This window comes from Chrysemys picta, chromosome 3 (genome assembly GCF_011386835.1).
Source record: "Chrysemys picta bellii isolate R12L10 chromosome 3, ASM1138683v2, whole genome shotgun sequence".
Classification (NCBI taxonomy): domain Eukaryota; kingdom Metazoa; phylum Chordata; order Testudines; family Emydidae; genus Chrysemys; species Chrysemys picta.
Window position 1 is genome coordinate 150676488 of NC_088793.1, and position 24526 is coordinate 150701013.

At 45.0% G+C, this 24526-nt stretch overlaps 2 protein-coding genes across 18 annotated transcripts in view; one reads left to right on the forward strand and one right to left on the reverse strand.

The window, feature by feature from the left end:
* Nucleotides 1-24526, reverse strand: part of KIF6 (kinesin family member 6) — a 378942-nt gene that overhangs the window by 31700 nt on the left and 322716 nt on the right. For 14 of the 15 annotated variants that reach the window (XR_010599843.1, XR_010599844.1, XM_042848514.2 and 11 more), the window contains one exon: nt 16818-16868. Coding sequence is in view for 13 of the 15 variants with exons in the window: in XM_042848514.2 (XP_042704448.2) it covers nt 16818-16868 (51 nt within the window). In the remaining 2 variants the exon portion in view is untranslated. Of the gene's footprint in view, nt 1-13226; nt 16014-16817; nt 16869-24526 lie in introns of those variants that run through there. The other variant, XM_042848515.2, reaches the window with a different exon arrangement.
* On the forward strand, nt 1884-22957 carry LOC135982468 (uncharacterized). Of its 3 annotated transcripts, none has more exons than XR_010599845.1 (2): nt 1884-1975; nt 21385-22957. XR_010599845.1 is itself a non-coding variant. In XM_065589286.1 (2 exons), the coding sequence occupies exons 1-2, from the start codon at nt 19814-19816 to the stop codon at nt 21855-21857; spliced, it is 1050 nt and encodes a 349-aa protein (XP_065445358.1). In that variant the 5' UTR covers nt 19505-19813; the 3' UTR covers nt 21858-22911. The 3 variants fall into 3 exon arrangements, 1 of the variants encoding a protein (XP_065445358.1); XR_010599846.1 differs by lacking the exon at nt 21385-22957 and adding an exon at nt 6159-11275 and having other exon boundaries at nt 1889-1975; XM_065589286.1 differs by lacking the exon at nt 1884-1975 and adding an exon at nt 19505-20390 and having other exon boundaries at nt 21385-22911.

Sequence of the window (24526 nt, forward strand, 5' to 3'; positions counted from 1 at the left end):
ATGTTTCTCAATCTTTAAAAAGCTAAGCCCTCTTTTAGGGGAATGAAGCCGATTGCATAGCCCCTGCAAATCAGCCATGTGTTGTTAAAGGTCTACACATGTTAATTTATACACCTTCTGTGTGCCCTGGTTAATCCTTCAGGGTGCCTACTTCAGGAAACATTGGTGTAGATCTTAAAATAATAGAATCACAGAAATGTAGGACTGAAAGGGATCTTGGTAGGTCATTTAGTCCAGACCCCGGCACTGAGTCAGGACAAAGTATTATCTAGATCATCTCTGACAGGTGTTTGTCTAAGTGGTTCTTAAAAACCTCCAATGATGGAGATTCCACAATCTCCCTAAATAATTTGTTCCAGTGCTTAACTGCCATTAAAGTCAGGAAGGTTTTTTTTAACGTGTAGCCTAAATCTCCCTGGCTGCGATTTAAGTTCATTACTACTTGTCTTGTTCTCAGTGGATAAGGAGAACAATTTATCATCATCCTCTTTATAACAATCTTGTACGCACTTGAAGATTGTTATCAGGTCCCTCTCAGTCTTCTCTTCTCCAGACTAAACAAATCCAATTTTTTCAGCCTTTCCTCATAGGTCATATTTTCTAGACCTTTGATCATGTTTGTTGCTCTCCTCTGGACTTTCTCGAATTGGCCACATCTTTCCTGAAGTCTGGTGCCAAGAACTGGACACAATCAGGGCCGGCTCCAGGGTTTTGGCCGCCCCAACCAGCCAAAACAAAAAACAAAACAAAAAAAAAGCCGCGATTGCAATCTGTGGCGGCAATTCGGCGGGAGGTCCTTCACTCCCAGGCGGAGTGAGGGACCGTCCTCCGAATTGCCGCCGAATACGTGGACATGCCACCCCTCTCTGAAGCGACCGCCCCAAGCACCTGCTTGAGAAGCTGGTGCCTGGAGCCGGCCCTGGACATAATACTCCAGTTGAGGCCTTATCAGTGCTGAGTAGAGTAAAAGAATTACTTCTCATGTCTTGCTTACAACTTTCCTGCTAATACATCTCAGAACAAGGTTTGCTTTTTTTGCAACAGTATTACATTGAAGACTCATATTTAGTTTGTGATCCACTATAACCCCCCAGATCCTTTGCTGCAGTAGTCCTTCCTAGGCAGTCATTTCCCATTTTTTTGTTCTACTGATTATTGCTTCCTAAGTGTAGTATTCTGTATTTGCCCTTACTGAATTTCATCCTATTTATTTCAGACCATTTCTTCAGTTTGTCAAGATTGTTTTGAATTCTTATCCTGTCCTCCAATGTGCTTGCAACCTCTCCCAGTTTGCTATCGTCTGCAAACTTTATAAGTGTACTCTCTATGCCACTATCCAAATCATTTATGAAGACATTGAACAGAACTGGACCTAGGACAGATCCTTGTGGGACCTCACTTGATATGACCTTCCAGTTTGACTGTGAAACATTGTTAACTATTCTCTAAGTACAGTTTTCCAACCATTTATGCACCTGTAGGATGGGGAGATTTTTGATAGCCCAGAATGCAGTAACATGCCTAGACCATTGCCAGAAGCAGGAATACCAATTGTTATGCTTAGTGCTGAAAGCAGCTAGGCCTTTCTGAAACTTTAGCACAGACCAGGAGGGGAGCGGGGAAATGAGTGACCATGAGTAGTAAACATGACCCTGTGCCCTCCTGACTTGAGCTTTTTGCCGAAGCATGCGGGTTTGCAAGATGGAAATCTGGCAATAGTTAACTATTACTATGTGAAATACAGCTGGTTAACTGAGGGAAAATTCCCTGCCTGACAGGCTGGAAAACTCCACACTTATCTTCTGCCCAGCAGTTTTTTTGATGAACAAGCTATGTAATACTAACACATTGGGTATAAAAAGAGGAAGAAACCTGAGCTCAGTGGTCACTTGAACACCTTCAAGTTCCTCTGCTGATGGAAGGCTGACCACTGATCATCTACAGAAATCCACTTAAGACCTCCTTCAGACCTTGGGTAAATACTAATCTGGGGTTCATTTGGGGTGCTCTACTAACCTGTTGCGGATGTGTGTACGTGCTGGAGACTAAATAAAGTAGAAGCTTTGAGTGAAAGCACTTTTGTTTGCCTGCTTCCCCCATTGATTTATTTCCTGCCGCCGCCTTGTAAAGAGTAAAGTTACCAAGAGCTTTGGGTTCTGCAAAACCCCTAGTAACAGACCGACTTTATACTATGTTCGTCTAGGCTATATTTCGTTCGGTTGCTTATAAAAAGGTCATGTGAGACAGTATCAAAAGCTTTACTAAAGTCAAGATATAACACATCTACTTCTTCCCCCATCCACAAATTCTTGACAAATCTATGTTGACTGTTACTTATCACTTTGTTATCTTCTAGGTGCTTACAAATTGATTTGTTTGATTACTTGCTCCATTGTCTTTCTGGGGATGGAAGTTAAGCTGACTGGTCTATAATTCCCTGGGTTGTCTTTATTCCCCTTTTTACAGATAGGTATTATATATGCTCTTTTTCAGTGCTCTGGGATCTCTTTCATCCCCCATGAATTCTCAAAGATAATCGCTAATGGCTAAGGCCCTACTAAATTCAGTCCATTTTGGTCAATTTCATGGTCACAGGATTTTAAAATTAGTCAATTTCATGGTGTTTACACCTGAAATTTCAGATGTTGTAACCGTGGGGCTCCTGGGGGATTGCAAAGCTGTTGGGGGGGGGGGGGGGGAGAGGGTGCGGGATTACTATCTTTGCTTCTCCACTAACTTCAGAGCTGGGCTCTGAAGACAGCAGCCATGGAGCTTGCTGCAGCCACGGGAGGTAGCAGGAGGTGGGTTTGATTTCTCTCTCCCCCGCGAAAGCAGCTGTGCAGGGGAAGAGGAAGTCCTGTCCCTCCCCAGCCCTGCCTGGACTAGTAGTTGGAGCCAGGTGCATGCCCAACTCTCCCCTCCGGCCTTCCAATAACTAGATTTCATGGTGGGTGATCTGATTTCATGGTCTGTGACACGTTTTTTTCATGGCCATGAATATGGTAGGGCCCTACTAATGGCTCAGAGATCTCTTCAGCCAATTCCTTACGTATTCTAGGATGTATTTCATTAGGACCAGTTGACCTGAAGACATCTAACTAGTCTAAGTAATTCTTAACTTGTTCTTTCCCTATTTTAGCCTCAGATCCTAACCCACTTATACTGATGTTCACTATGTTAGTCGTCCAATCATTGCTAATTTTTCTTTGCTGCATTTTCTGTTATTGTCTTTCTCTCCTCATTGAGTAATGGGCCTACTCTGTCCTTGGTCTTCCTCTTGCTTCTAATGTATTTGTAAAATGTTTTTTTTTGTTACCCTTTACATCCCTAGGTGGTTTGATCTTGTTTTGTGCCTTGGCCTTTCTAATTTTGTCCCTACATGCTTTTGTTATTTTATATTCTTCCTTCAGAATTTGACCTAGTTTCCACTTTTTGTATGATTTTTTTGAGTTTCAGGTCTTTGAAGATCTCCTGGTTAAGCCAGGATGGCCTCTTACCATACTTACTATCTTTCCTATGCATTGGGATAGTTTGCTTTTGTGCCCTTAATAATGTCTCTTTCTATCAACTCTCTTTAACTCTTCTTTTCCCTTAGACTTGCTTCCCATGGATCTTACCTACCAATCTCTGAGTTTGCTAACATCTGTCTTCTTGAAGTCCATTGTCTTTATTCTGCTGTTTTCCCTCCTATCATTCCTTACAATCATGAACTCTACCATTTCATGATCACTTTCGCCCACGCTGCCTTCCCCCTTCAAATTCTCAACCAGTTCCTCCCTATGTCAGAATCAAATATAAAACAGCCTCTCCACCAATCACACTTTCCACCTTCTGTAATAAAAAGTTGACTCCAATGCATTTCATGAACTTGTTGGACAATCTGTGCCCTGTTGTATTACTTTCCCAATAGATATCTGAGTAGTTGAAGTCCCCCACCAAGTCCTGCAATACTTCCTCTCTTTAACTTACGTGCTTTGAAGAGAAGTGATGTGGTTAGCAACATGTAAAGTATCACCATGGGCACCTGCATTAGCACTCATTGCAGTGAATGGGGGCAGTTCATGCCTCTTGCTTCAGGCTTTCTGCTGACTCAGGGAAACACTGCTTCATGGGTCACATTTGGGTCATGTTCTGAAGGTTTTCTTCACAACCATAGCAAGTAAAGACGTGAAGCTGAGACTCTAGAGAACAACTGAGAGCTCTGTCGGTCCAAAGTGGAATAAAGGCAATTACAGTGATGGAAGGAGAAGGGAGCTATTGGCTTTTTATGCCCCAAAACAATCAAGATAAATTTTCTGTTATGCTATGGACCCTTTGCACTGCTCTGTGCATGCAAAGGGTCTGTACAGTCAGCTTAACCATCTATCTGGTACACTGGCTGTGATGGGGGATCATCTCCTTAGACCATGACAGGAGCACTGGCTAGCCCTGCTACATAGTTCTGAAGTCCACGGGTGGCTGAAGCACATAGTTTATCAAGTCCAGGGTGGTTGCCAGTAGTGCCTAGAGGTGCAAGTCCAGGGGTTTGGCGGTAGAAAAACCTAGGCCCTCCTGCTGTTCCAGGATCCAACTCAGGTCCTGGGGCAGGCAGTTCAGATGTGAAACCTGGGCTAGGGTATCATCCAGCCTACTCCCTGGGTTACTTCCTACTACATCCCAGCCCCTTCAGAGGCATGGTGAAGGTCTGGCTTGTGACCCAGAAAGAATCCCCCCAGAAGGAGGTCAGGAGATTCCCTTTCCCAATCACAAGCAGCTACTCCACTGTCTCTTCTGCAGGGGGTTGCAGCTCTGAGTTGAGGTTGGCTTCAGGGCTGTGTGGGGCTCCTGCTGGATTCCTGCAGGAGCTACCAATGCAAGTCTACTCCTTCACACTGAACACCCTGACTGAGCTGTGCTGTGCCTTTAAACTCCATCTCCACTGACAGCACACCCAGCAGACGAGGTTGGGTGGAGCCTCCTGTGACCAGAACTGCTCCTTAACCCCCTGTTTCCCAGTCTGGGGTTCATACGCCCATCACACTGGCATAGGGGAAATCCTTCAGTGGTATAGAGCCAGCAGAACAGCTGTGCACACCCACCACTTATGGCTTCTAGTGGAGAGGGTGAAGTCTAGGATAGGGTTACCATATTTATCAAATAAAAAAAGAGGACTCTCCACGGGGCTCTGGCCCCGCCCATTTCCCCACCCCCAGCCCTGCCCCAACTCCGCCCCTTCCCCGCCCCAACCCCACCCTAACTCCGCCCCTCCTCCCTCCCACTCCCAGCCACGCGAAAAGGGCTGCCCGAGCGCTACCGGCTTCATGGTTTGCCGGGCAGCCCCCAGACCCTGCGCCCCCGGCTGGGCGCTTCCCCTCCCGGGCACCAGCTGCGCTGGGGAAGCGCTGGCCGGGGGCCCAGGGTCTGGAGGCTGCCCGGCAAACCGTGAAGCCGGTAGCGCTTGGGCTTCGGGCAGCCCCCATGCCTCCGGACCCTGCGCCCCCCGCCGGGCACTTCCCCTCCCGGGCTCCGGCGGCGCAGGGTCCGGAGGCATGGGGGCTGCCCGAAGCCCGTAGCGCTCGGCTCTTAACCAGAGCCGAAGAGTCAGGGGAGGAGCAGAGCCGCTGCGGCCGGAGGCTCTGCTCCTCCCCTGACTCTTCAGCTCTGTTTAAGAGCCGAGCTGCCCGAGCGCTACCGGCTTCGGGCAGCCCCCATGCCTCCGGACCCTGCGCCGCCGGAGCCCAGGAGGGGAAGTGCCCGGCCGGTGGCTGGGGTCCGGAGGCAAGGGGGCTGCCTGAAGCCCATAGCGCTCGGGCAGCTCGGCTCTTAAACAGAGCCGAAGAGTCAGGGGAGGAGCAGAGCCGCCGCGGGAGGGGAAGTGCCCGGCCGGCATTTTCCTAGACATGTTCGGCTTTTTGGCAATTCCCCCCGGACGGGGGTTTGATTGCCGAAAAGCCGGACATGTCTGGGAAAAACCGGACGTATGGTAACCCTAGTCTAGGGAGAATGGGATACAGCTGGAGCACCCCTGTACTTCAGCTATTCCTGGCTACTTTTACAACTCCTCGGGGCTACAGGCAGAGGCTACTGTGATTTAAACTGGGGCCAATGCAGACCTGCCCAGCCCTAGAATCAATGAGCTGCTAAGATGCCAACAAGCCACTTTCATTTCCACTTTGCAGCTCAAACTCTGCACAGCTTGACTGGACTTAAGAATCAGCGCCTCTAACTCCAGAATCTACCAATGCTACTTACCAGTCATCTCGGGGAGTCGCTGTACAATGAGGCAATCCACACTGAACGTCCTATTTCTGTACTATTTCAAAAGAAAGGTCTATTTCAAGGAAGCTTGTGGACACTGCTGGCCACTACAAAGACAGTGAAATGCTGCTGGATGCCAGCACAGTTGAGCTGCACAAAATAGGCGGTTGTGATATCAAGATGTTTAACAGGCAACAGCTCAGAGTTTTAACCATAAGCCATTCTGAATTGAAACACTAAGTAGTTTGTGGATCCAACAGGGTGGGTCTGTTACAATGTGCAACTTTACAACTGTCTAATATTCAGGGGCCAAATTCTGGTCTCTCTTATGCTAGTGCAAACCTGGAGTAACTCCACTGACTTCAGTGTATGTTAGGTACGACAATGATGAGAGAAGTAAAAAACACAAACACACAGTATTTGCAGAGGAAGTGTGTGTGTGTGTGTGTGTGTGTTAAAAATTCACCTTCCATGAATATTTCTAATATCTGTTCAAAAGTTGCTGTTTCTGCAAACATTCCTGCCAGTAAACTAATTTGCTACAACAGCCAAGGAAGGTGAATGCCAAAGAACCGTGAACACAGCCAACATAAATTCCATTTTTTTATCCAAGCGAATATTCATGGAATGTTTTTTGAGGTGTTCGCCCAGCTTTACTATTGATATCCTTGTGCTAGGATTAGTGGAAAATGGATGCTTTTAAACAAACATAACCTGATCCACCTCCTTTCAATCTTAGAATTCCAAAAACAGCCCTCAAGGCTAAGCATTACCAATTGTTTTCCATGGATCTAATAGAAACCCTGGAGAAATGAAATCTAGCCATAAGAGAAGTGGCCTTAAGCCACTAGAGGTCACTCTAAGAATTAGGTCAGTATACTGCATGCTAGTAACTGTGAACTCTTACAAAAATAGATTGTTGTTGCTTCAGCTTTCAAACACAAATATCCACAGGAACAGAACATACTGTAATATTGTAGCATAATCAAAATTGTGCAATATTAAGAGAAAGTGCTCTTCTGTACCATTTCCATTCATGCCATCATCCCTAGGTCACTCGGTAGCATTACACACTGACTGCTTCTGTTTTGCTTAAAAATTAATGAACTTTAAAGACTGAAAAACTCAGTTATGTGTAAATATATGCACACAAATATACAAATATATAGGAGGTACCAAATTACGAGGCCTTCTTCTGACACCTAGGTGCACAGGGCAGACTTTTTTATGGTATCTCCTGCCACTGAGGAGAAAATAATACTTAAACTTTTGGACTGTTTAGTAGACAATAGTTGGATTGTTCCTGTAGGAGCCTTTAAATAGTTTATTCATAAGACATTGACTTTCAGAGCCAGAAATGATTATGTTAAATCAGATCATTTTAATTTCAGTTAAATCTGTTATCCTCTATGGACTGCATTGGATCTGTGTGGGAAAACTCAGACTACCACTTTCCTCAGCTTCTGCCATTTTGTGATTGAAAACACTTGTGTGTCATTCTGTCATAGCATTAGTACAGAAAGAGAACTTGTTTCTTCATATGAGCAATTTAAAATGGTTTCTCAGTTATGAAAAATAAGGCGATGGAAGAAACCAAGCTCAGGTTAGATTGAGGGAATAAGCATGAGGTAAACCAGTGTTTCCCAAAGTGTGGAGTGTCCTTTCCCCACAGGAGTATGGGAAGAACTAGTTGAGAGAGTCATGGACAGACCTTTCAACTGTTCTCCAGAGTATTTAAAAACCAAGTATATCTCTAGTTGCTATAGCTGCAGAGAAAACTTCAAAACATGACCTAAGCATAACTGATGCAGAAACCTCTGCCTGAGTTTGCAGAGACCTTGAAACAATAGCTCTGAGGTGTGAACTGTCTTATTCATTTCAATGGATGCTAATTACAGCTGGGAGTATAACTCATATGGTTCACCGGTAATTCCTAAAACAAAACAAGCAAGCAAACAAACAAAAACTAAATAATATAACCACAACAACCAACCAACCACAAACACACAACCCCCCCCCCCCGCCAAAAAACCAATTTTTTAAAAGAAATTGGCAAATCAAAAAGTTAGAAAATAAAGGTGTGGGTCAAATGAAATGTTTTGTTTATATTTTGACCTTTTCAAATGTTTTTGGTTGTTTCATAAATAAAATTAAAGGAAATTTTGAAACAAAAAATAATGTTGAACCTAAAAAAGAGAAATATATTTTGTTTAAAAAAATGTCATAATGAAACATCTGGAATTTTTAAAGTCATTTTTGAACAAAACAATTTGGTGAAATCAGCACACATTTGCAAAATGTTTCTGGGTTGCAAAATCTGCATTTTTAAACAAAACAAAACAAAAAAAAGCTTTACGTGAAAAATTTCACCCAGCTCTAGTGCTAAACTCAGATGCCAATGATAGTACTTTAAATGTCAGCTGTGTATATTATTTCATTGTCTATCAAAACATTTAAGAAAGGACAAGCAGCTTCATAATATGAAGCTCTAAAATATATAGAGGCCTTAAGCATTACATGGAAGGACAAAAGCAGGGGTGCAATTGGTTTCATTTTCTTAAAGGGGTGTTCAGTTTTCAAAAGTCCAGGAAAAGTGATGTAAGCAAAGCTACAGAGAGTTATGGCAAAGGCCACATACTCCAACCTGTATGATCATATCCCATCTTAATCAAATGCAGGAGTAAACTGCACTAAAGATTCCTGCTAACAACCCATGCCAGAGTTGAGAGCTCTGAATCAGACATAGGAGATGGCAATTGACATCTGGTTGTGGGGACCCAAGGAAATCAACAGACAATGGGAAATTAGTTAACCATCTCTGACTCCCCCAGTCATTTCACATAGGGTGGGGAGTGGGGTTCTTAAAAAAAAAAAAAAAGTTTTGCTCAGCTGCTCAATGGGATTGGGGAGTGCCCCCGTCAAGACTAGAGTATGAACACCAAGTTTCTCAACAAACCTAGTTTCAACAGCTAAGGCTAGGTCTACACTACCCACCTGAATCGGCGGGTAGAAATCGACCTCTCGGGGATCGATTTATCCCGTCCCGTTGGGATGCGACAATCGATCCCCGAATCAACGCTCTTACTCCACCAGCGGAGGTGGGAGTAAGCGCCGTCGACGGGAAGCCGCAGAGGTCGATTTTGCTGCCGTCCCTACAGCGGGGTAAGTCGGCTGCGATACGTCGAATTCAGCTACGCTATTCGCGTAGCTGAATTTGTGTATCTTAAATCGACCCCCCCCGTAGTGAAGACCTGCCCTAAGTTATAAATCCTGGCAAAACAGAGTTTTGTAATAAAAACGCTCACAAAACAAGACACTCTTTAACTCTGAAATTGAAGATAGATTCCTCCCTGATAGCCAAATCTGCCACCCTTACTCAAATTAAATTGTACCTTGCTCCGCAAGCAGCCCTATTAAAAACAATGGTATCACTCACAGAGATATATACTACATAATGGCCATAAAGGTGGTGGAATTGGGCCCTAAATGAGTCTCTCTGGAAGCAGCACCATTTCTCATTCACTGACTAGTGTTGCTATTTCCTAATGTGTTCAGCGGGCTCTTAACAGGTAGCTAAGTGGTAGGAGGGATTTAAAAACGTATATAAAAAATGAAGGTAGAAAATTGGGATGAAGAATGGGAGAATAGAGAAGGTGAGAGAAAAGGAGAAAAAAGAGAGCAAATGGAGCTGGTTGAAGCTAATGAAGATGCACAGAACTTGTCAACTCTTTTATTGTACATGCCAGTATTGGAGGGAGAGAAATAAATAGGTTCCAGGTTAGTTGAGCAAGTGAGTTAGCTACTCTAGGTGTGTTTCTTTGTTAAGTGGACATCTAAGTGCTATCGGTGGGCCATGTCACTCCAAAAACTTTGAAACCCTAAACTCAAAATATGCCTTTTACTGCAATCTAGAGAGAACATTTAAAAAACATCTGTATGTGTGTGACACTCCATAGGGAAAGCTGGATGGGACAGGTGGAAGGTGTGATATATATGACAATATCCTGGACAAACCTTAGTGAATTAAGTCAAAGTATCTTAGGAGGTCATTGTATTAAAAATGCAAATATTTATGTAATATTGTGGAATGGTATGTAATGTCTTTTAAGGGAGAGACAGGACTACTGTAAACACTGCAAAGTATTATGTGCTTCAAAGAACTCTTTTGAAACAATGGACCAGACAAGATTGAGCTTTTAGCTGAGTGGGAGTTCAAAGGAAATATTAGGAAGAAGAGAATGCAAATTACTCACTTTGAGAGATATCCACTTGAAACTGCACCTTAAAGAGAAACTCACTGTATGGCTGATTACCTATCCATGGGCTCTTCAAAGCCCAAACTGGATAAACTCACTAACTCACTGGGATGGTGGTTCTGAGCTGAAGCTATGCTGAACTTGTGATCATAGGTAAAATCCCTGTGAGGGGTTTGAAGGGTTAAATCCCCCTTGCTGGAGTTGGGGGAGGGTGACCAGACAGCAAATGTGAAAAATCGTGACGGGGGTGGGGGATAATAGGAGCCTATATAAGAAAAAGACCCAAAAATCAGGACTGTCCCTATAAAATCGGGACATCTGGTCACCCTAGAGGGTGATCTCTAGTAAGCTTATTAGTATGTGTGTAGGTTGTTTTATTGTTTTAATATGTTTTCTCTGTAATGCTTTCACATTAAGATGAGGTGCCAGAACTGGTGGGGGAGGTGGAAGGGGACTGAGGGGGGGTTTCATAGCCCCCTCCACTTTTAAAAGTGAGAGGGCCATGCCTGCCCACTTTTTAACATGGGCACAGTTTGGGGGGCAGTGTTGCCCACCAAACTGCATGTCTTGGGCAGGCACGGAATGGTGCCAGCGGGGGCTGTGCTTTGCAGCAGGGTATCCGCTGCGAAACACAACCCCTGCCAGCGATGCCAGCCTCTTCCTGGTTGGGGGGCAGCAAGGTTGTTCTTAGACGCCCCTTGCCTCAAGGCCTGGCCCCTCTGTGGCCCTGCCCCTGCTCCTTCTCTTCCTCCTGAGGCCCCACCCTTGGCCAGGCTAAAAGCCAGAGCCGGGCCATGGTAAGAGCCACCTAGGGAGTCCGGGCCACTGTGGGCAGCCCCAGACTCTCCACCTGCCCTGGAAAGCACACCCCGGGGGCAGGGACATAGGCTGGGGCTGCCCTCAGGCTCCCTGCCCAGGGCAGAGTGGCCTGGGATACCTGGGTGGCTCTTACCTTGGCCCAGCTCTGGCTTCCAACCTGGCCAAGGGGTGGAGTTTCAGGGGGGAAGAGAAGGACCAGGGAGTGAGGCCACAGAGAGGAGCAGGACCTCATGGCCCTCCGACTTCTACCAAGGTTCCAGTGCTCCCGTCTTAAGAATAAATGTACTTGCTTGTAAAGGGCTGTATGGTAACTTAACTGTGACAATTATGCTGTGTCCTATCTCTGAGGAAAGAAGTGAAGAAGGCCTGCATAGGCAGTCTGTCTTTTGCTGTGGAGATCACAGTATAGTCAAGGAACTGTTCAGCCTGGAAATACCCCAGTCAGACAGGAAAGAGATTGGTATCTCCTCCCAAAGAGGCAATGGCTGGGGAGCTGGAAGCTGAGAGTGGGTGCTCTTGCTGATCCACAGGGGGGAATACAGGTGCAGCTACCCTGAACTGTGATAGAAAGCACTGGGAAACTGGTGTTTTTACTAATATAATTTGTACCAAGACTTAAAAAAAAAAAGAGAGGAAATTTACGTGCAGAAAAGGTCAGGTTAGACGACAGCACTTATCTCATAGCGGCTGTGCATTAACTGACATTGCTCACTATTTATAATTGTTTCACCTGCAACATCTTGGATAAACAGACTAAAAGATTATCTAGTTTCACTGTGGCTTTTATAAGTCACTATGGGCTTGAATCTCTGTGTTACTCCAGCTTTATGTTAATGCAACTCCAATGGTTTTATTGACTTCAAGGGAGTTACAGCTATATAAAACCAGAGTAACATAGTGGAGAATGAGACTCTATATTTTACTGGAATTTCATTTGATAGCATCTTGTGATACTACTGCCCACTGAATCACATCAGATGTACCTATGCCTTCTACAGCACAGCAAACAAAAGGAATGCTTTTCCTTTTTCTGTAGTAATAGAAGCATACTAGTGTCCTATACTAGATTGTGCTACCTTAGGACTGTAATCCTGGGTACACTCATACAAAGGCACCCACGTGTAAGAGACAGATCTAAAAATAGAGATTTAACATGAAACAGAGAGTGAAAAAGTAGAGCAGAGAAAGACAGTAGAAGGCTTGAGAGATAGAAAATACAAGAGAAAAAGGGTGGTGAAAAGAAAGATGGGAAAAAAGAGAATAGGAGTAGGGTGACCAGACGTCCCGATAAAATCGGGACCGTCCCGATATTTAGGCATTTGTCCCGCGTCCCGATTGATCTTCGGTCGGGACGCTGCACTCCGCTTTTTTTTTTTTTTTTTTCTCTGCCGGGCTGCCGGCAGCACTCAGCTGTTCTCGGCTTTTATTTTTTCTTCTCCTCTGACTGCCGGCAGCACTCAGCTGTTCTCTGTTGGTTTCTCTCCCCCCCCCTCCTAAAAACCAGAGGCTGAAGGTATGCATACCTAAGGAAGGGTGCATAATCTCCTCTGACTGCCCGCAGCCCTGGGCTGTTCTCAGCTCCCGCCCCCGACTGCCAGCAGCACTGGGTCACAGTAGGGAATTGGGAGAGGGAGCTGTTTGTGTCCTTACACCGGCAGCACTCGGTTTTTTGGGTTTTTTTGCTCCGCCAGTGACCCCCCCCTCCCCCCCCCCTTTTGTCCCGATATTTTCTTCCTGTCATCTGGTCACCCTAAATAGGAGGGGGAAAAGGAGTCATCAGAGGCTAAGTTTACACTCCAGCTTATGTGGGCAAAATTTATGTCGCTCAGGGTGTGAATATTCCACCCCACTGAGTGACATGAGTTACGCCGACATAAGTGTTCGAGTGCACAGCACTATGTCAGTGGGAGAGTTTCTCCCACCGACATAGCTTATGCTGCTTGCAAAGGTAGTTTTTTATGCCGATGAGAGAAGTGGAAAGGGAAAAAGGAAAGCAGGAAGAATGGAAGAATGGAAGAAGAGAAAAGAAAATGTTAATCTGGTCATTTTGGATTTGATTCTGCCACCCTTTGTCATTCTTAGTTATACCCTACTCTGAGTGTTCCTATTGAAAAGAATGGAATTATTTGCATGGTAAAGTCCTACTGAGTATTAGTAAGGATGGCAGAATGAGGCCCTTTTGCAATTTTATGCAGTTTCTTCTTTACAGAACCAGAAGATCAGAACAATCTGATGTTCTTTGTCTCCACTGAAACTCCCCATCTGACTCTTTTAGTGCTTTGTCAATATGCAGAAAATGGTGATTTAAAAGATGAGGCAGCTAAGAACAATTGGCTGAGCAAGGAGGTTTCCTTTAATGAGAAATCCACATCTGAAGTGAGCCTATTAGGGAAAACAGATCATCAATGTTTAAAATCCAACTAAAAGAGCTCCTTAAAGAGTTCTGATCATAAAAGTATTTAAGTAAAAAATAAAATAAAATAGAAGAGGCAGCTGGAAGATGTTAACACTTGGATTCTAATTCAAATGGTATGTATTGTTTTATATAGGGATTTCTACCAACTCTTAATGAGGCTTCCTACCAAGCAGTTTTCCTTCAAACAGCTCTTGATGGATTTATGGTCATCAAGAAAGATTCAAGGAGAGCTGAGACCTGCTATTCTCTGGAAGAATATACGTGGAATAAGATAAGCAGGCAAATGAGGTGCCCCAATTCACAGAATAAAGATAAGGTCAAAATACACAGAATATTTAAAAGGCTCAATGAATGAAGGAAAAAAAGTCTGGAAAATATTTTGTGTGGTCCAGATTTAGTGATAAGCATGCAGCAATGTTCAAAACAAAAGCCAAAACACACGGGCTGCACATTACATTGAGGAAAATTGATGGAATATTCACAATGCTATGTGTAGCTGGCAGAGTCGGTGCTGTGCTTTTTCCCTGGGGCCTTTTTTTTAAAGTCCATACTTACCTTTTTTATGAAAATCAGTTAAATAGTTATTTAAAATAGTATTTTCCCCATTATTTTCTATGTACAATAAGGAGCCATTAAATGTTTGAGACAAGGCCAGATGTTACAATGCACACTGGAACACACAGTTGGAGTGTACACGTTTTTTATTTCTTTGAAACACTGCATAAGGAATTCTCATAGACAGCAGTGTCACGGCTTACCTTGGAACAACTTTAAATGCAACATATTGAGTCAGATGCTCAGGTAGTTCTACTGAAATCAATGGAGCTACGTCAATGTACATCACCTGAAGATTTGACCCAGTGAATATACTTTGATTTTTATCAGCCGAGGATCTGGTTCATTGCGTCTTACACACGTGAGTAGTTTCACGTGGCAGAAGAGTACCAAGTATTTACTTGACAAACCAATCAGCATAATAGATTCATATTATCTCCTCTTTTGGATTTCCTAGAGTTTTCTCCTCTTCTCTGTGTCTGATCTTTAGAATGTAAAATCTTTAGAGCAGGGCATGTCTTTAATTTTATATTGTATAGATCTGAGCACAATTAAAATACGTAAAAGTCTATTTGAATTGCATTAAAGAAACAAATCAGAATTTAGACTGATGATACCATCCTTAGCTTGCATTCCAAGCACTGAACAGGGCAACTTGAGGGAGAGTGGGCCTTAGTCTGGCTTTTTTTTTTTTTTTTTTTTTAGCTTTTAATGATTTGTTCTACAGCATAGATATTCTGGAAAAATATTTTTGCATTTAATTATTTTTATAAAAAGGAAAAAAAATAGGAAAGGATATGAGATGGAATATTGCCAAGAGAGAGTACCTTATGGTACCTCAGTCACAACCCCCTGGAAAGCTGTGACTGTTGGTTCCATGCACATGCTCCCTTATGAAAATGGACATTTAGTATGAAGTTATATAAGGAGTTACAGCCCCACTCCCCTCAGCTCCTTCTAACTTCAGCAGGCAAAGAGGGCAGAGCTCACTATCACTCCCCTTGTCACTTTGGCAGATGCACTGGTGTATTATTTTGCAAATAGTTTATTAATATTTGTCTAGCTTTATTTTAAAATATGAACAGCAGGGTAGCATTAAGTGAAACTGTATCACTGCATTAGCATATAGGTCAGTCCATCAGCTGGTTGGCTTCTGATAGGGGCCATTTGAATCTGGGAAGAAAACCAGATTCAAATGCTGTCTATCTTACAAGAGCAAGATGTTAGTTACTGACCTGCACAGCCACTGCGTTAAGTATGTGGGAAAGGGGTATTTAACAAGATGCAGCACAGTCTGGCACTGGCTTTGCTCCACATTGCCAGGAAGGACAGAGTCTCAGCTCTGGACCTCTCTCTGAATGAAGAGGCTTTGAAGGTATCACAGGCTGACTCTGGAAGTGTGGCTAAACTGATGCCCAGTCTCAAAACAAACTGAAGTCCAGAACCAATTGAAGTTCAGATCTAAGAGGGGTCCAGAAGGCACAAGGTCTAAGGACTGAGAAGGTTCGGATCTGTTTGCTCCTGCTTTAGCACCAGTAAAACTACTGGTTAATATTTTAGGAGAAATGATTTACACGGTTTCTGCATCATTTCTGTCACCCCATATAAAGTCAGTTGCCATGTTGGTAAAAGCTTTGGCAATGTTCATGGATGCCATGAAAATCGGATGTGTGGCCTTTACACAGTATATGAGCCAGGAGAATAATGGATTTTTCAGTTTGCTGGCAGTTCTGAAAAATAAAAATAAATTGTTTTGGGTTGAACCGAATATGTGAATTCTGAAAGAATGAAAGTCAGTTTCAAACTGAATGAAACATGTAGTTTGCCCCAAAACATTTTGTTTCCAGATGTTTTAAAATGGCTAGATTCACAAAACAGGAGGAAGTGGTAGTGCCGCTGATGTCCCTCTCACAACTTTTAGCTCAGTGGTTAGGGCACTCATCTGGGATGTGGAAGACCCAGGTTGAACCCACATCTTTCTCCTTCCAGGTGAGTGCCCCAACAAAACTAGGCTATTCTTAGGTGGGTCTCTCTCCGTCTCTTCTGTTGAAACTGTTCCACTTTTTGTATAAAATATTATAAAAGTCATTGAGCAAGAGACAAAGCGAGAATGACCCTATAGCCTCTTGGTTAGGGCATCCACTGAGGATATGGGATACTCAAGTTCCTGCTCCACAGCCCAAGTGAGTGCCCTAACTATTTGGCCAAAAGTTATGATGGGACACCACCACCACTACCACGTCCTCCTCTTATTTTGTGAATCAAGCCCCCCTGCCATTTTTTTTTAGTTTTGGGTTTACTAAACCTGCTTTTTTTGGAAAATATTCATCTGCAAATTTTTGCCCAGCTCTACACAATATGAGAAAAATGCATCAATTATTGCAGAAAATTCATAATCCAAAAACTAAAAAAACCATAATGTTTTGTTTGGCCTCAGTTGCATGTATTATGTTCACACTCCGTGTAAACACTGGGAAGTGCCCTCTCTTCCAAATGCACTATTTATTATTCATACAAGAATATTCTGCTCTTACCTAGAGCTGCCCTTTGCATGTGCCGCTGGGTTATCTCTCCTTTCAGATGGTCTGTGAAAGACATAAAGTGCAAATGGTTAAAGAGCTTTCAAAATCTCAGAGATTAATGAAGTCATACTTGCCTCTCACCATTTGAAATTTCCCATGAGGCCAGCCAAATTACATTGCTCCACAGGATAGGAAGTGCCCCTGCCACGCCTTCCCTGACTTATCTACTGTAGCTAAACTGGAGCAGGTATATTTCGGTCCCATATATCCTAAAATGTAACTTTGTTCAATGAGAAACACAGGAACTTAAGCTATCTTCTGTCAATGAAGTCAAGCACTGTCACAGGATAATGGTCTCCTGCTACTAAACACAAGAGAAGATCTAAGAAGGCAGATAGAGAATTCCAAGTATTCATCCAAACATTCTTAGAGATGCTAGAGATGGAAAAGAGCTCTTAGGTCAGTCCATCTCTCTGCCAGTGCAGAACTGGTTCCCCATTGGTTTCTCATGTTTTGTTTGGACCAATGTTAAATGTCCCATCTGATAAAGTTTCCACAACTTCCACCCCTTGATACATCGCACTATCAAGATGTCACATATTCACAGTTAGAGTTTTCCCTTTCTTAATTTCATTATCTCATTACCCCTAACTATGTTCCCATGCCCTATACGATTCTCCTTCACAATTCTCAGAGTAGCAGCAGTGTTAGTCTGTATCCGCAAAAAGAACAGGAGTACTTGTGGCACCTTAGAGACTAACAAATTTTATTTGAGCATAAGCTTTCGTGGGCTACAGCCCACTTCATTGGATGCATGTAGTGGAAAATACAGTAGGAAGATATATATATACACACACAGAGAACATGAAACAATGGGTGTTACCATACATACTATAAGGAGAGTGATCAGTTAAGGTGAGCTATTATTTTTCTCTGCTGCTGATAATAGCTCACCTTAACTGATCACTCTCCTTATAGTGTGCATGGTAACACCCATTGTTTCATGTTCTCTGTGTGTATATATATCTTCCTACTGTATTTTCCACTACATGCATCCGATGAAGTGGGCTGTAGCCCATGAAAGCTTATGCTCAAATAAATTTGTTAGTCTCTAAGGTGCCACAAGTACTCCTGTTCTCTTCACAATTCTGTTATCAAGTACCCTTTGATCCTGTGACACTGGTTTAGTGCAACAATTATTTCAAACCATAATTAGATTGCTGGATGAATAACGATTATTCATTGATAAAAGTTTAACCAATTAAAAAAAATGCAACTTCATCCAGTATGTGTGTTTTGAGAACAGGAGGGATTTTCTGTTTTCCCAAGATTTCAAATTAAAACAATTTCTAGGCAGAGATTTGAACGTGTACTTTACTGAGCTGTACCTCTGGATACTGGGAAAAGGAAAATGCAAACTTGAGGATGGATTTAGCTTTTCCATGCTGACCATAATGTCCAGTACGAGTGCATCTATTTCAAGATAAAATTTATCTTTAAAATTTAAAAGCAATTCTTTGTAAATATGCGCATATATGCTATGCTAATCACTGCAAATTAAGCCATTAAAGATGTCATGTGTATAAGAGGAGTGTTTTAGAGAAGGAGGAAAACCTAAAACATTAAAGATCTTTAGCACCAGGTAGCTCCATTGCTTGGGAATCAGTCAATAATAAGAAGTTAAATGTTTCAGAGAGTTACCATAATAATTCTTAAGCATTTAATAGTCTTATTACAGTATGCACCATATGCAATATTTTAGATTATAACAGCCAACCTATAACATATATTCTGTGGGAATGTCACAGGGTGCGATTGCAGCTCGTGAGACATAGCCAAGCTAGCTTTAATCTAGCTAGTTTGGATACCAAAACAGTGAAGCCATGGCAGCATGGGTTTCAGAGTGGACTGCACTAACCTCCCAGAACCCTGGTAATTACTCAGGTGGCCATGCTGGAGTCCATGCTGCCACAGTTTCACTGCTCTGAGACCCAAGATAACTAAATTAAAGCTAGTGTGGTTGCAGTGTAGACATACCCTATACGTTTCTTGGGATTTCAAATACATCTTCCCATGCCTTGTGTGAACAAGAGAGACCATGAAGTCAGACTCCTACATTGTTGTACAGTGTAAAGCTTTACTTTTTTCAGTGTTTTCTAACCAATCTATAAGCAGAAAGGTTATCAATCCACAGGGATGCCAACGTGTGGTGATTCTAGGGAAGGGAATAGTTAAAAAAAAGATATTTTAACATTTATTTAGAAAGGAAGAATGGTAGCTAGTAGTACTCCACTCCCACCATCCTCAACTGATCACAGTGATAAAAGTTTGTAGTACATTTGATTGTATAATACGTAATGGATACTTTGAATAAGTTTTAAAGATGCTAATAACTCTTTTGAACTAAGCATCAAATTTTGAAATTTTTGTTGAAAAATACAAATTGCTGACTTGTCCCAGAGCTGAACAGAAAGGAGTGTTTATGTTAGTTGGGTTTGGTCTACATTTAATAGTTTTACTGGTATAACTATGTTGGTAAAAGCTGTGATTTTTTTTCACTGAAATACTTATACCAGTAAAAGCCCTAGCTATACTTGTATTAACATGACTTAGGCCTGGTCTACACTAGGCGTTTATGTCGAAGTTAGCGCCGTTACATCGAATTAACCCTGCACCCGTCCACACTGCGATGCTATTTAGTTCGACATAGAGGTCTCTTTAATTCGACTTCTGTACTCCTCCTCGACGAGGGGAGTAGCGCCAAATTCGACATGGCCATGTCGAATTAGGCTAGGTGTGGATGGAAATCGACGCTAATAGCTCCGGGAGCTATCCCACAGTGCACCACTCTGTTGACGCTCTGGACAGCAGTGCGAGCTCGGATGCTCTGACCAGCCACACAGGAAAAGCCCCGGGAAAATTTGAATTGGAATTCCTTTTCCTGTCTGGCCAGTTTGAATCTCATTTCCTGTCTGGACATCGTGGCGAGCACAGCAGCACTGGCAACGATGCAGAGCTCTCCAGCAGTGATGGCCGTGCAGTCTGTGAATAGAAAGAGGGCCCCAGCATGGACTGATCGGGAAGTCTTGGATCTCATCGCTGTGTGGGGCGATGAGTCCGTGCTTTCCGAGCTGCGATCCAAAAGACGGAATGCAAAGATCTACGAGATGATCTTTAAAGACATGGCAGAGAGAGGATACAGCCGGGATGCAACGCAGTGCCGCGTGAAAATCAAGGAGCTGAGACAAGGCTACCAGAAGACCAAAGAGGCAAACGGACGCTCCGGATCCCATCCCCAGACATCCCGTTTCTACGAGGCACTGCATTCCATCCTCGGTGCGGCCGCCACCACTACCCCACCAGTGACCGTGGACTCTGAGGATGGGATAGTGTCCACGGCGGGTTCCTCCGACATGTTAGGGGACGGGGAAGATGTGGAAGGAGATGAGGAGGGCGGGGCAGTCGGCAGCGCTCACAACGCTGATTTCCCCGACAGCCAGGATCTCTTCATCACCCTTACAGAGATCCCCTACGAAGCGTCCCCAGCCGTTACCCCGGACACAGAATCTGGGGAAGGATCAGCCAGTACGTGTTGTAAACATCTAAACATTTATTTTTAACAAAACAGGAATATTAACAATTAAAAGAATGGGTTGTTCATGATTAGTGTGCCCTATGCGCTTAACGGTTTAGTCATGGGCAGTGCAAGTTTTGAAAAAAAATCTAGCAATGTCCGGTTTTCAGTGATTGTCCTGCACAAGCCGCTCTACTGTTTATTCCCTGCTACTGCAGCTACAGTAAAATGCAGTCTATATGTCCGGGGATAGAGCAGTAATCCTCCTGGGATATCTCGATGAAGCTCTCCTGGAGGTAATTTGAAAGCCGTTGCATGAGGTTCCTGGGGAGAGCGGCCTTATTGGGTCCTCCGAAGTACGACACGTTGCCGCGCCACGAGACTATCACGTACTCGGGACTCATTGCTCTGCATAGCAGGGCGGCATACGGCCCTGGTCTTTGGAGGCTTTCCCGGAGCATTCTCTGTCTGTCGCTCTCAGAGATCCTCATCAGGGTGATGTCGCCCATGGTGACCTGCTTTTAATTAGGTAGGGGAATGTTAGTGTTGGGACTGCTTTCCCGTTCCTTGACAGAACTGTAACCGCTGGTTTGTAGCCACGCGGTGGAGGCGGGAGAGGGGCAGCCGAAAGGGATCGTTCCCGGGGACAGCCGCGAGGGGGTGGGACAGGGGCAGAGTTCCCGCTTGCCGGATTGCTGGCTGCAGGAACTGACATAGCTTTAAATGTGAAATGAGGCCAGTGGTAATATAAAAGTTTTAAACTGCCACAAGTGTACGGCTTACCATGTCTGCCTGCAACAGAAATTCCGTTGTGCTGCCCCGCTTCTCAAATGTGCTGTGCAAGACCCCAGGCACTGAATGCGAAGGCCGAAAATTCGACCTTGTGCTGAGTGCGCATGTGATAGGTGCTGTGCATGGTCTTGTTCACAGAGAAAGACTATGTTCTTTGTTCACAACTACATTTTTCTTTCTGAGGAATTCACTCCCTTTTTCCCATTTCCACAGCCCCATCTGCGACTGTCTCACAACCTAGCCTGGAATCACACTCCCAGAGGCTAGCGCGGATTAGGCGTAGGAAGAGGAGGACACGGGAGGACATGTTCTCTGAGCTTATGGCCTGTTCCCAAGCCCAGGCAGCACAGCAGACCCAGTGGCGGGAGAACTTGACCCGAATGCACCAAGCCAACATGGATCGGGAGGAGAGGTGGCGGCAGGAAGACCAGCAGGCGACTCAAACGCTGCTTGGACTACTGAGGGAGCAAACGGACACGCTCCGGCGCCTTGTGGATGTTCTGCAGGAACGGAGGCAGGAGGACAGAGCCCCGCTGCAGTCCATCTCTAACCGCCCTCCCCTGCCACCAAGTCCCATACCCACCACACCCAAAGTGCAAAGAAGGAGAGGCGGCAGAGTCCCTGCTAAGTCTCACTCCACCCCTGCAGAGAGCTCTAGTAGCAGAAGGCTATTTCCCAAAATTTGAAAAGTTCTTTCCTTCCCGCCTGACACAAGCCCCCGTCCAAGTTTCACCTCCCAATGCCATGTGTAGTTGATAATAAAAAATACGTTTCTGTAAACTACTGTTTCAATCATGTTCTTTTGGAGGAGGATGGGAAAGGGGGTTGGTAATTGGACAGGACAGTCACCTTTGGCAGGGTACATAGTCGGGGGCAGGCACAGCAGCAGGGCACATACACAGTGCAGTGATGCAGTGACTAGTTACCCTGGTTAGTCTGGGAGGTTGTTTTCATGTTATGTGGTGGGGGGTGGGTTGCTCTGTGACTTTGTGGCAGGGGAGGGCAGTTACAGATCTTAAGCGGCGGTCCTTAGGCAGGATCACAGAGCCACACAGCAGGGGATCTGTAACCGTCCTCCCCCTGCCACAAAGTCACATAGACCCCCCCATACACACAGTCCCGATCAGGAGGGGTGACAGGCTCCGTTGAAACAACCATCCCACCGCAGCGGAGCCTGTCAATCCTTGAGTTTAGAAGCTGCATTCGCGTCACTACACTACACCCGCTCCGCACCACAGTCTGCGTCCCAGTTTTAAAAAATTCCCGCGAAAACAGTATTAAAGAAAACGGTGTGCTTTAACAAAGTTGAACTATTTTTATTTCGAAACGTGTGTTGGAAGGGGGGTGAAGGGGGTATGTAACTGGATAGGATAGTCAACATTAACTGGGTAAAGAAACGGGGGCAGGTTTAGCTTCTCAGTACACAAACTTTAAAGTCACAGGTTACCCTGCTCACTCAGGAACTTTGCTTTCAAAGCCTCCCGGATGCACAGCGCTTCCCGCTGGTCTCTTCTAATCGCCCGGCTGTCTGGCTGTGAGTAATCAGCAGCCAGGCTATTTTCCTCAACCTCCCACCCCGCCATAAAGGTCTCCCCCTTGCTCTCACAGAGATTGTGGAGCACACAGCAAGCTGCTATAACAATGGGGATATTGGTTTCGCTGAGATCACAGCGAGTCAGTAAGCTTCTCCATCTCCCCTTGAGACGGCCAAAAGCACACTCCACCACCATTCTGCACTTGCTCAGCCGGTAGTTGAAGAGTTCTTTTTCAGTGTCCAGGGTGCCAGTATAGGGCTTCATGAGCCAGGGCATTAGCGGGTAGGCTGGGTCCCCGAGGAGGACTATAGGCATCTCCACATCCCCAACAGTTATTTTGTGGTCCGGGAAGTAAATACCTTGTTGCAGCCGTCTAAACAGACCAGAGTTCCTGAAAACACGAGCGTCATGAACCTTGCCCGGCCATCCCACGTAGATGTTGGTAAAACGTCCCCTGTGGTCCACCAGTGCTTGCAGCACCATGGAAAAGTAGCCCTTTCGGTTAATGTACTGGGTGGCCTGGTGGTCCGGTGCCAGGATAGGGATGTGAGTTCCATCTATGGCCCCACCACAGTTTGGGAATCCCATCGCTGCGAAGCCATCTATGATCGCCTCCACGTTTCCCAGGGTCACTACCTTTGGCAGCAGTACATCAACGATTGCCTTGGCTACTTGCATCACAACAACCCCCACGGTAGATTTGCCCACCCCAAACTGGTTCGCGACTGACCGGTAGCTGTCTGGCGTTGCAAGCTTCCAGAGGGCTATGGCCACTCACTTCTGTACACTCAGTGCAGCTCGCAACCGGGTGTCACTGCGCTTCAGGGCAGGGGACAGCAACTCACAAAGTTCAAGGAAAGTTCCCTTCCGCATGCGAAAGTTTCGCAGCCACTGGGATTCATCCCAGACCTGCAGCACTATGCGGTCCCACCACTCAGTGCTTGTTTCCCGTGCCCAGAATCGCCGTGCCACGGCATCAACATGACCCATTGCCACCGCGATGTCCTCGGCGCTGGGTCCCCTGCTTTCTGACAGGTCCGTGCTACTCTCAGACTTCAGGACATCACCGCGGTGCCATAGCCTCCTCGCCTGACTTTTCTGCATCTGCCTCAGGGAAACCTGTATGATAAGCTGTGAGGCGTTGAGAGCGGCCACAACTGCAGCGATGGTCGCAGCGTGCTCCATGCTCGCAGTGCTGTGGCGTCCGCGCTGTCAATGACTGGAAAAGTGCGCGAAATGATTTCCCGCCGGCGCTTTCAGGGAGGGAGGGCGGGAGTGATGGACGGATGACGACAGTTACCCAAAAGCACCCTCGACACATTTTGTTACCCAGAAGGCATTGCCGGCTACACCCAGAATTCCAATGGGCAGAGGGGACTGCGGGAACTGTGGGATAGCTGACCACAGTGCACCGCTTCGAATGTCGACGCTTTCACCGTTAGTGTGGACGCACAAAGTCGAATTACTGTCCTTAGTGTGGACACACACGTTCGACTTTGCAATATCGATTACAAAAATTCGATGCAAGTAAAATTGAACTACTCTCGTAGTGTAGACAAGGCCTTAGACAAGGTCAACATTACAAACTTCTGCCTGGATAGCTATTTCAGTGAGGGGTGTGATGTGGGTATGACTGGTGACTGGCAGATTTGCGCCAGCAAAAGCCCATAGTGTAGACACATTTATCCCCGCAAAACTGTGCATTTGCTGGTATAGCTTGTTTCACTCAGGAGGGGTCTGGAAAGTGCATTTTTGCTCGTGTAGGCGCATCCACACAAGGAGGCTTTGCCAGTATATTATACCAGTATAGCTATATGGGA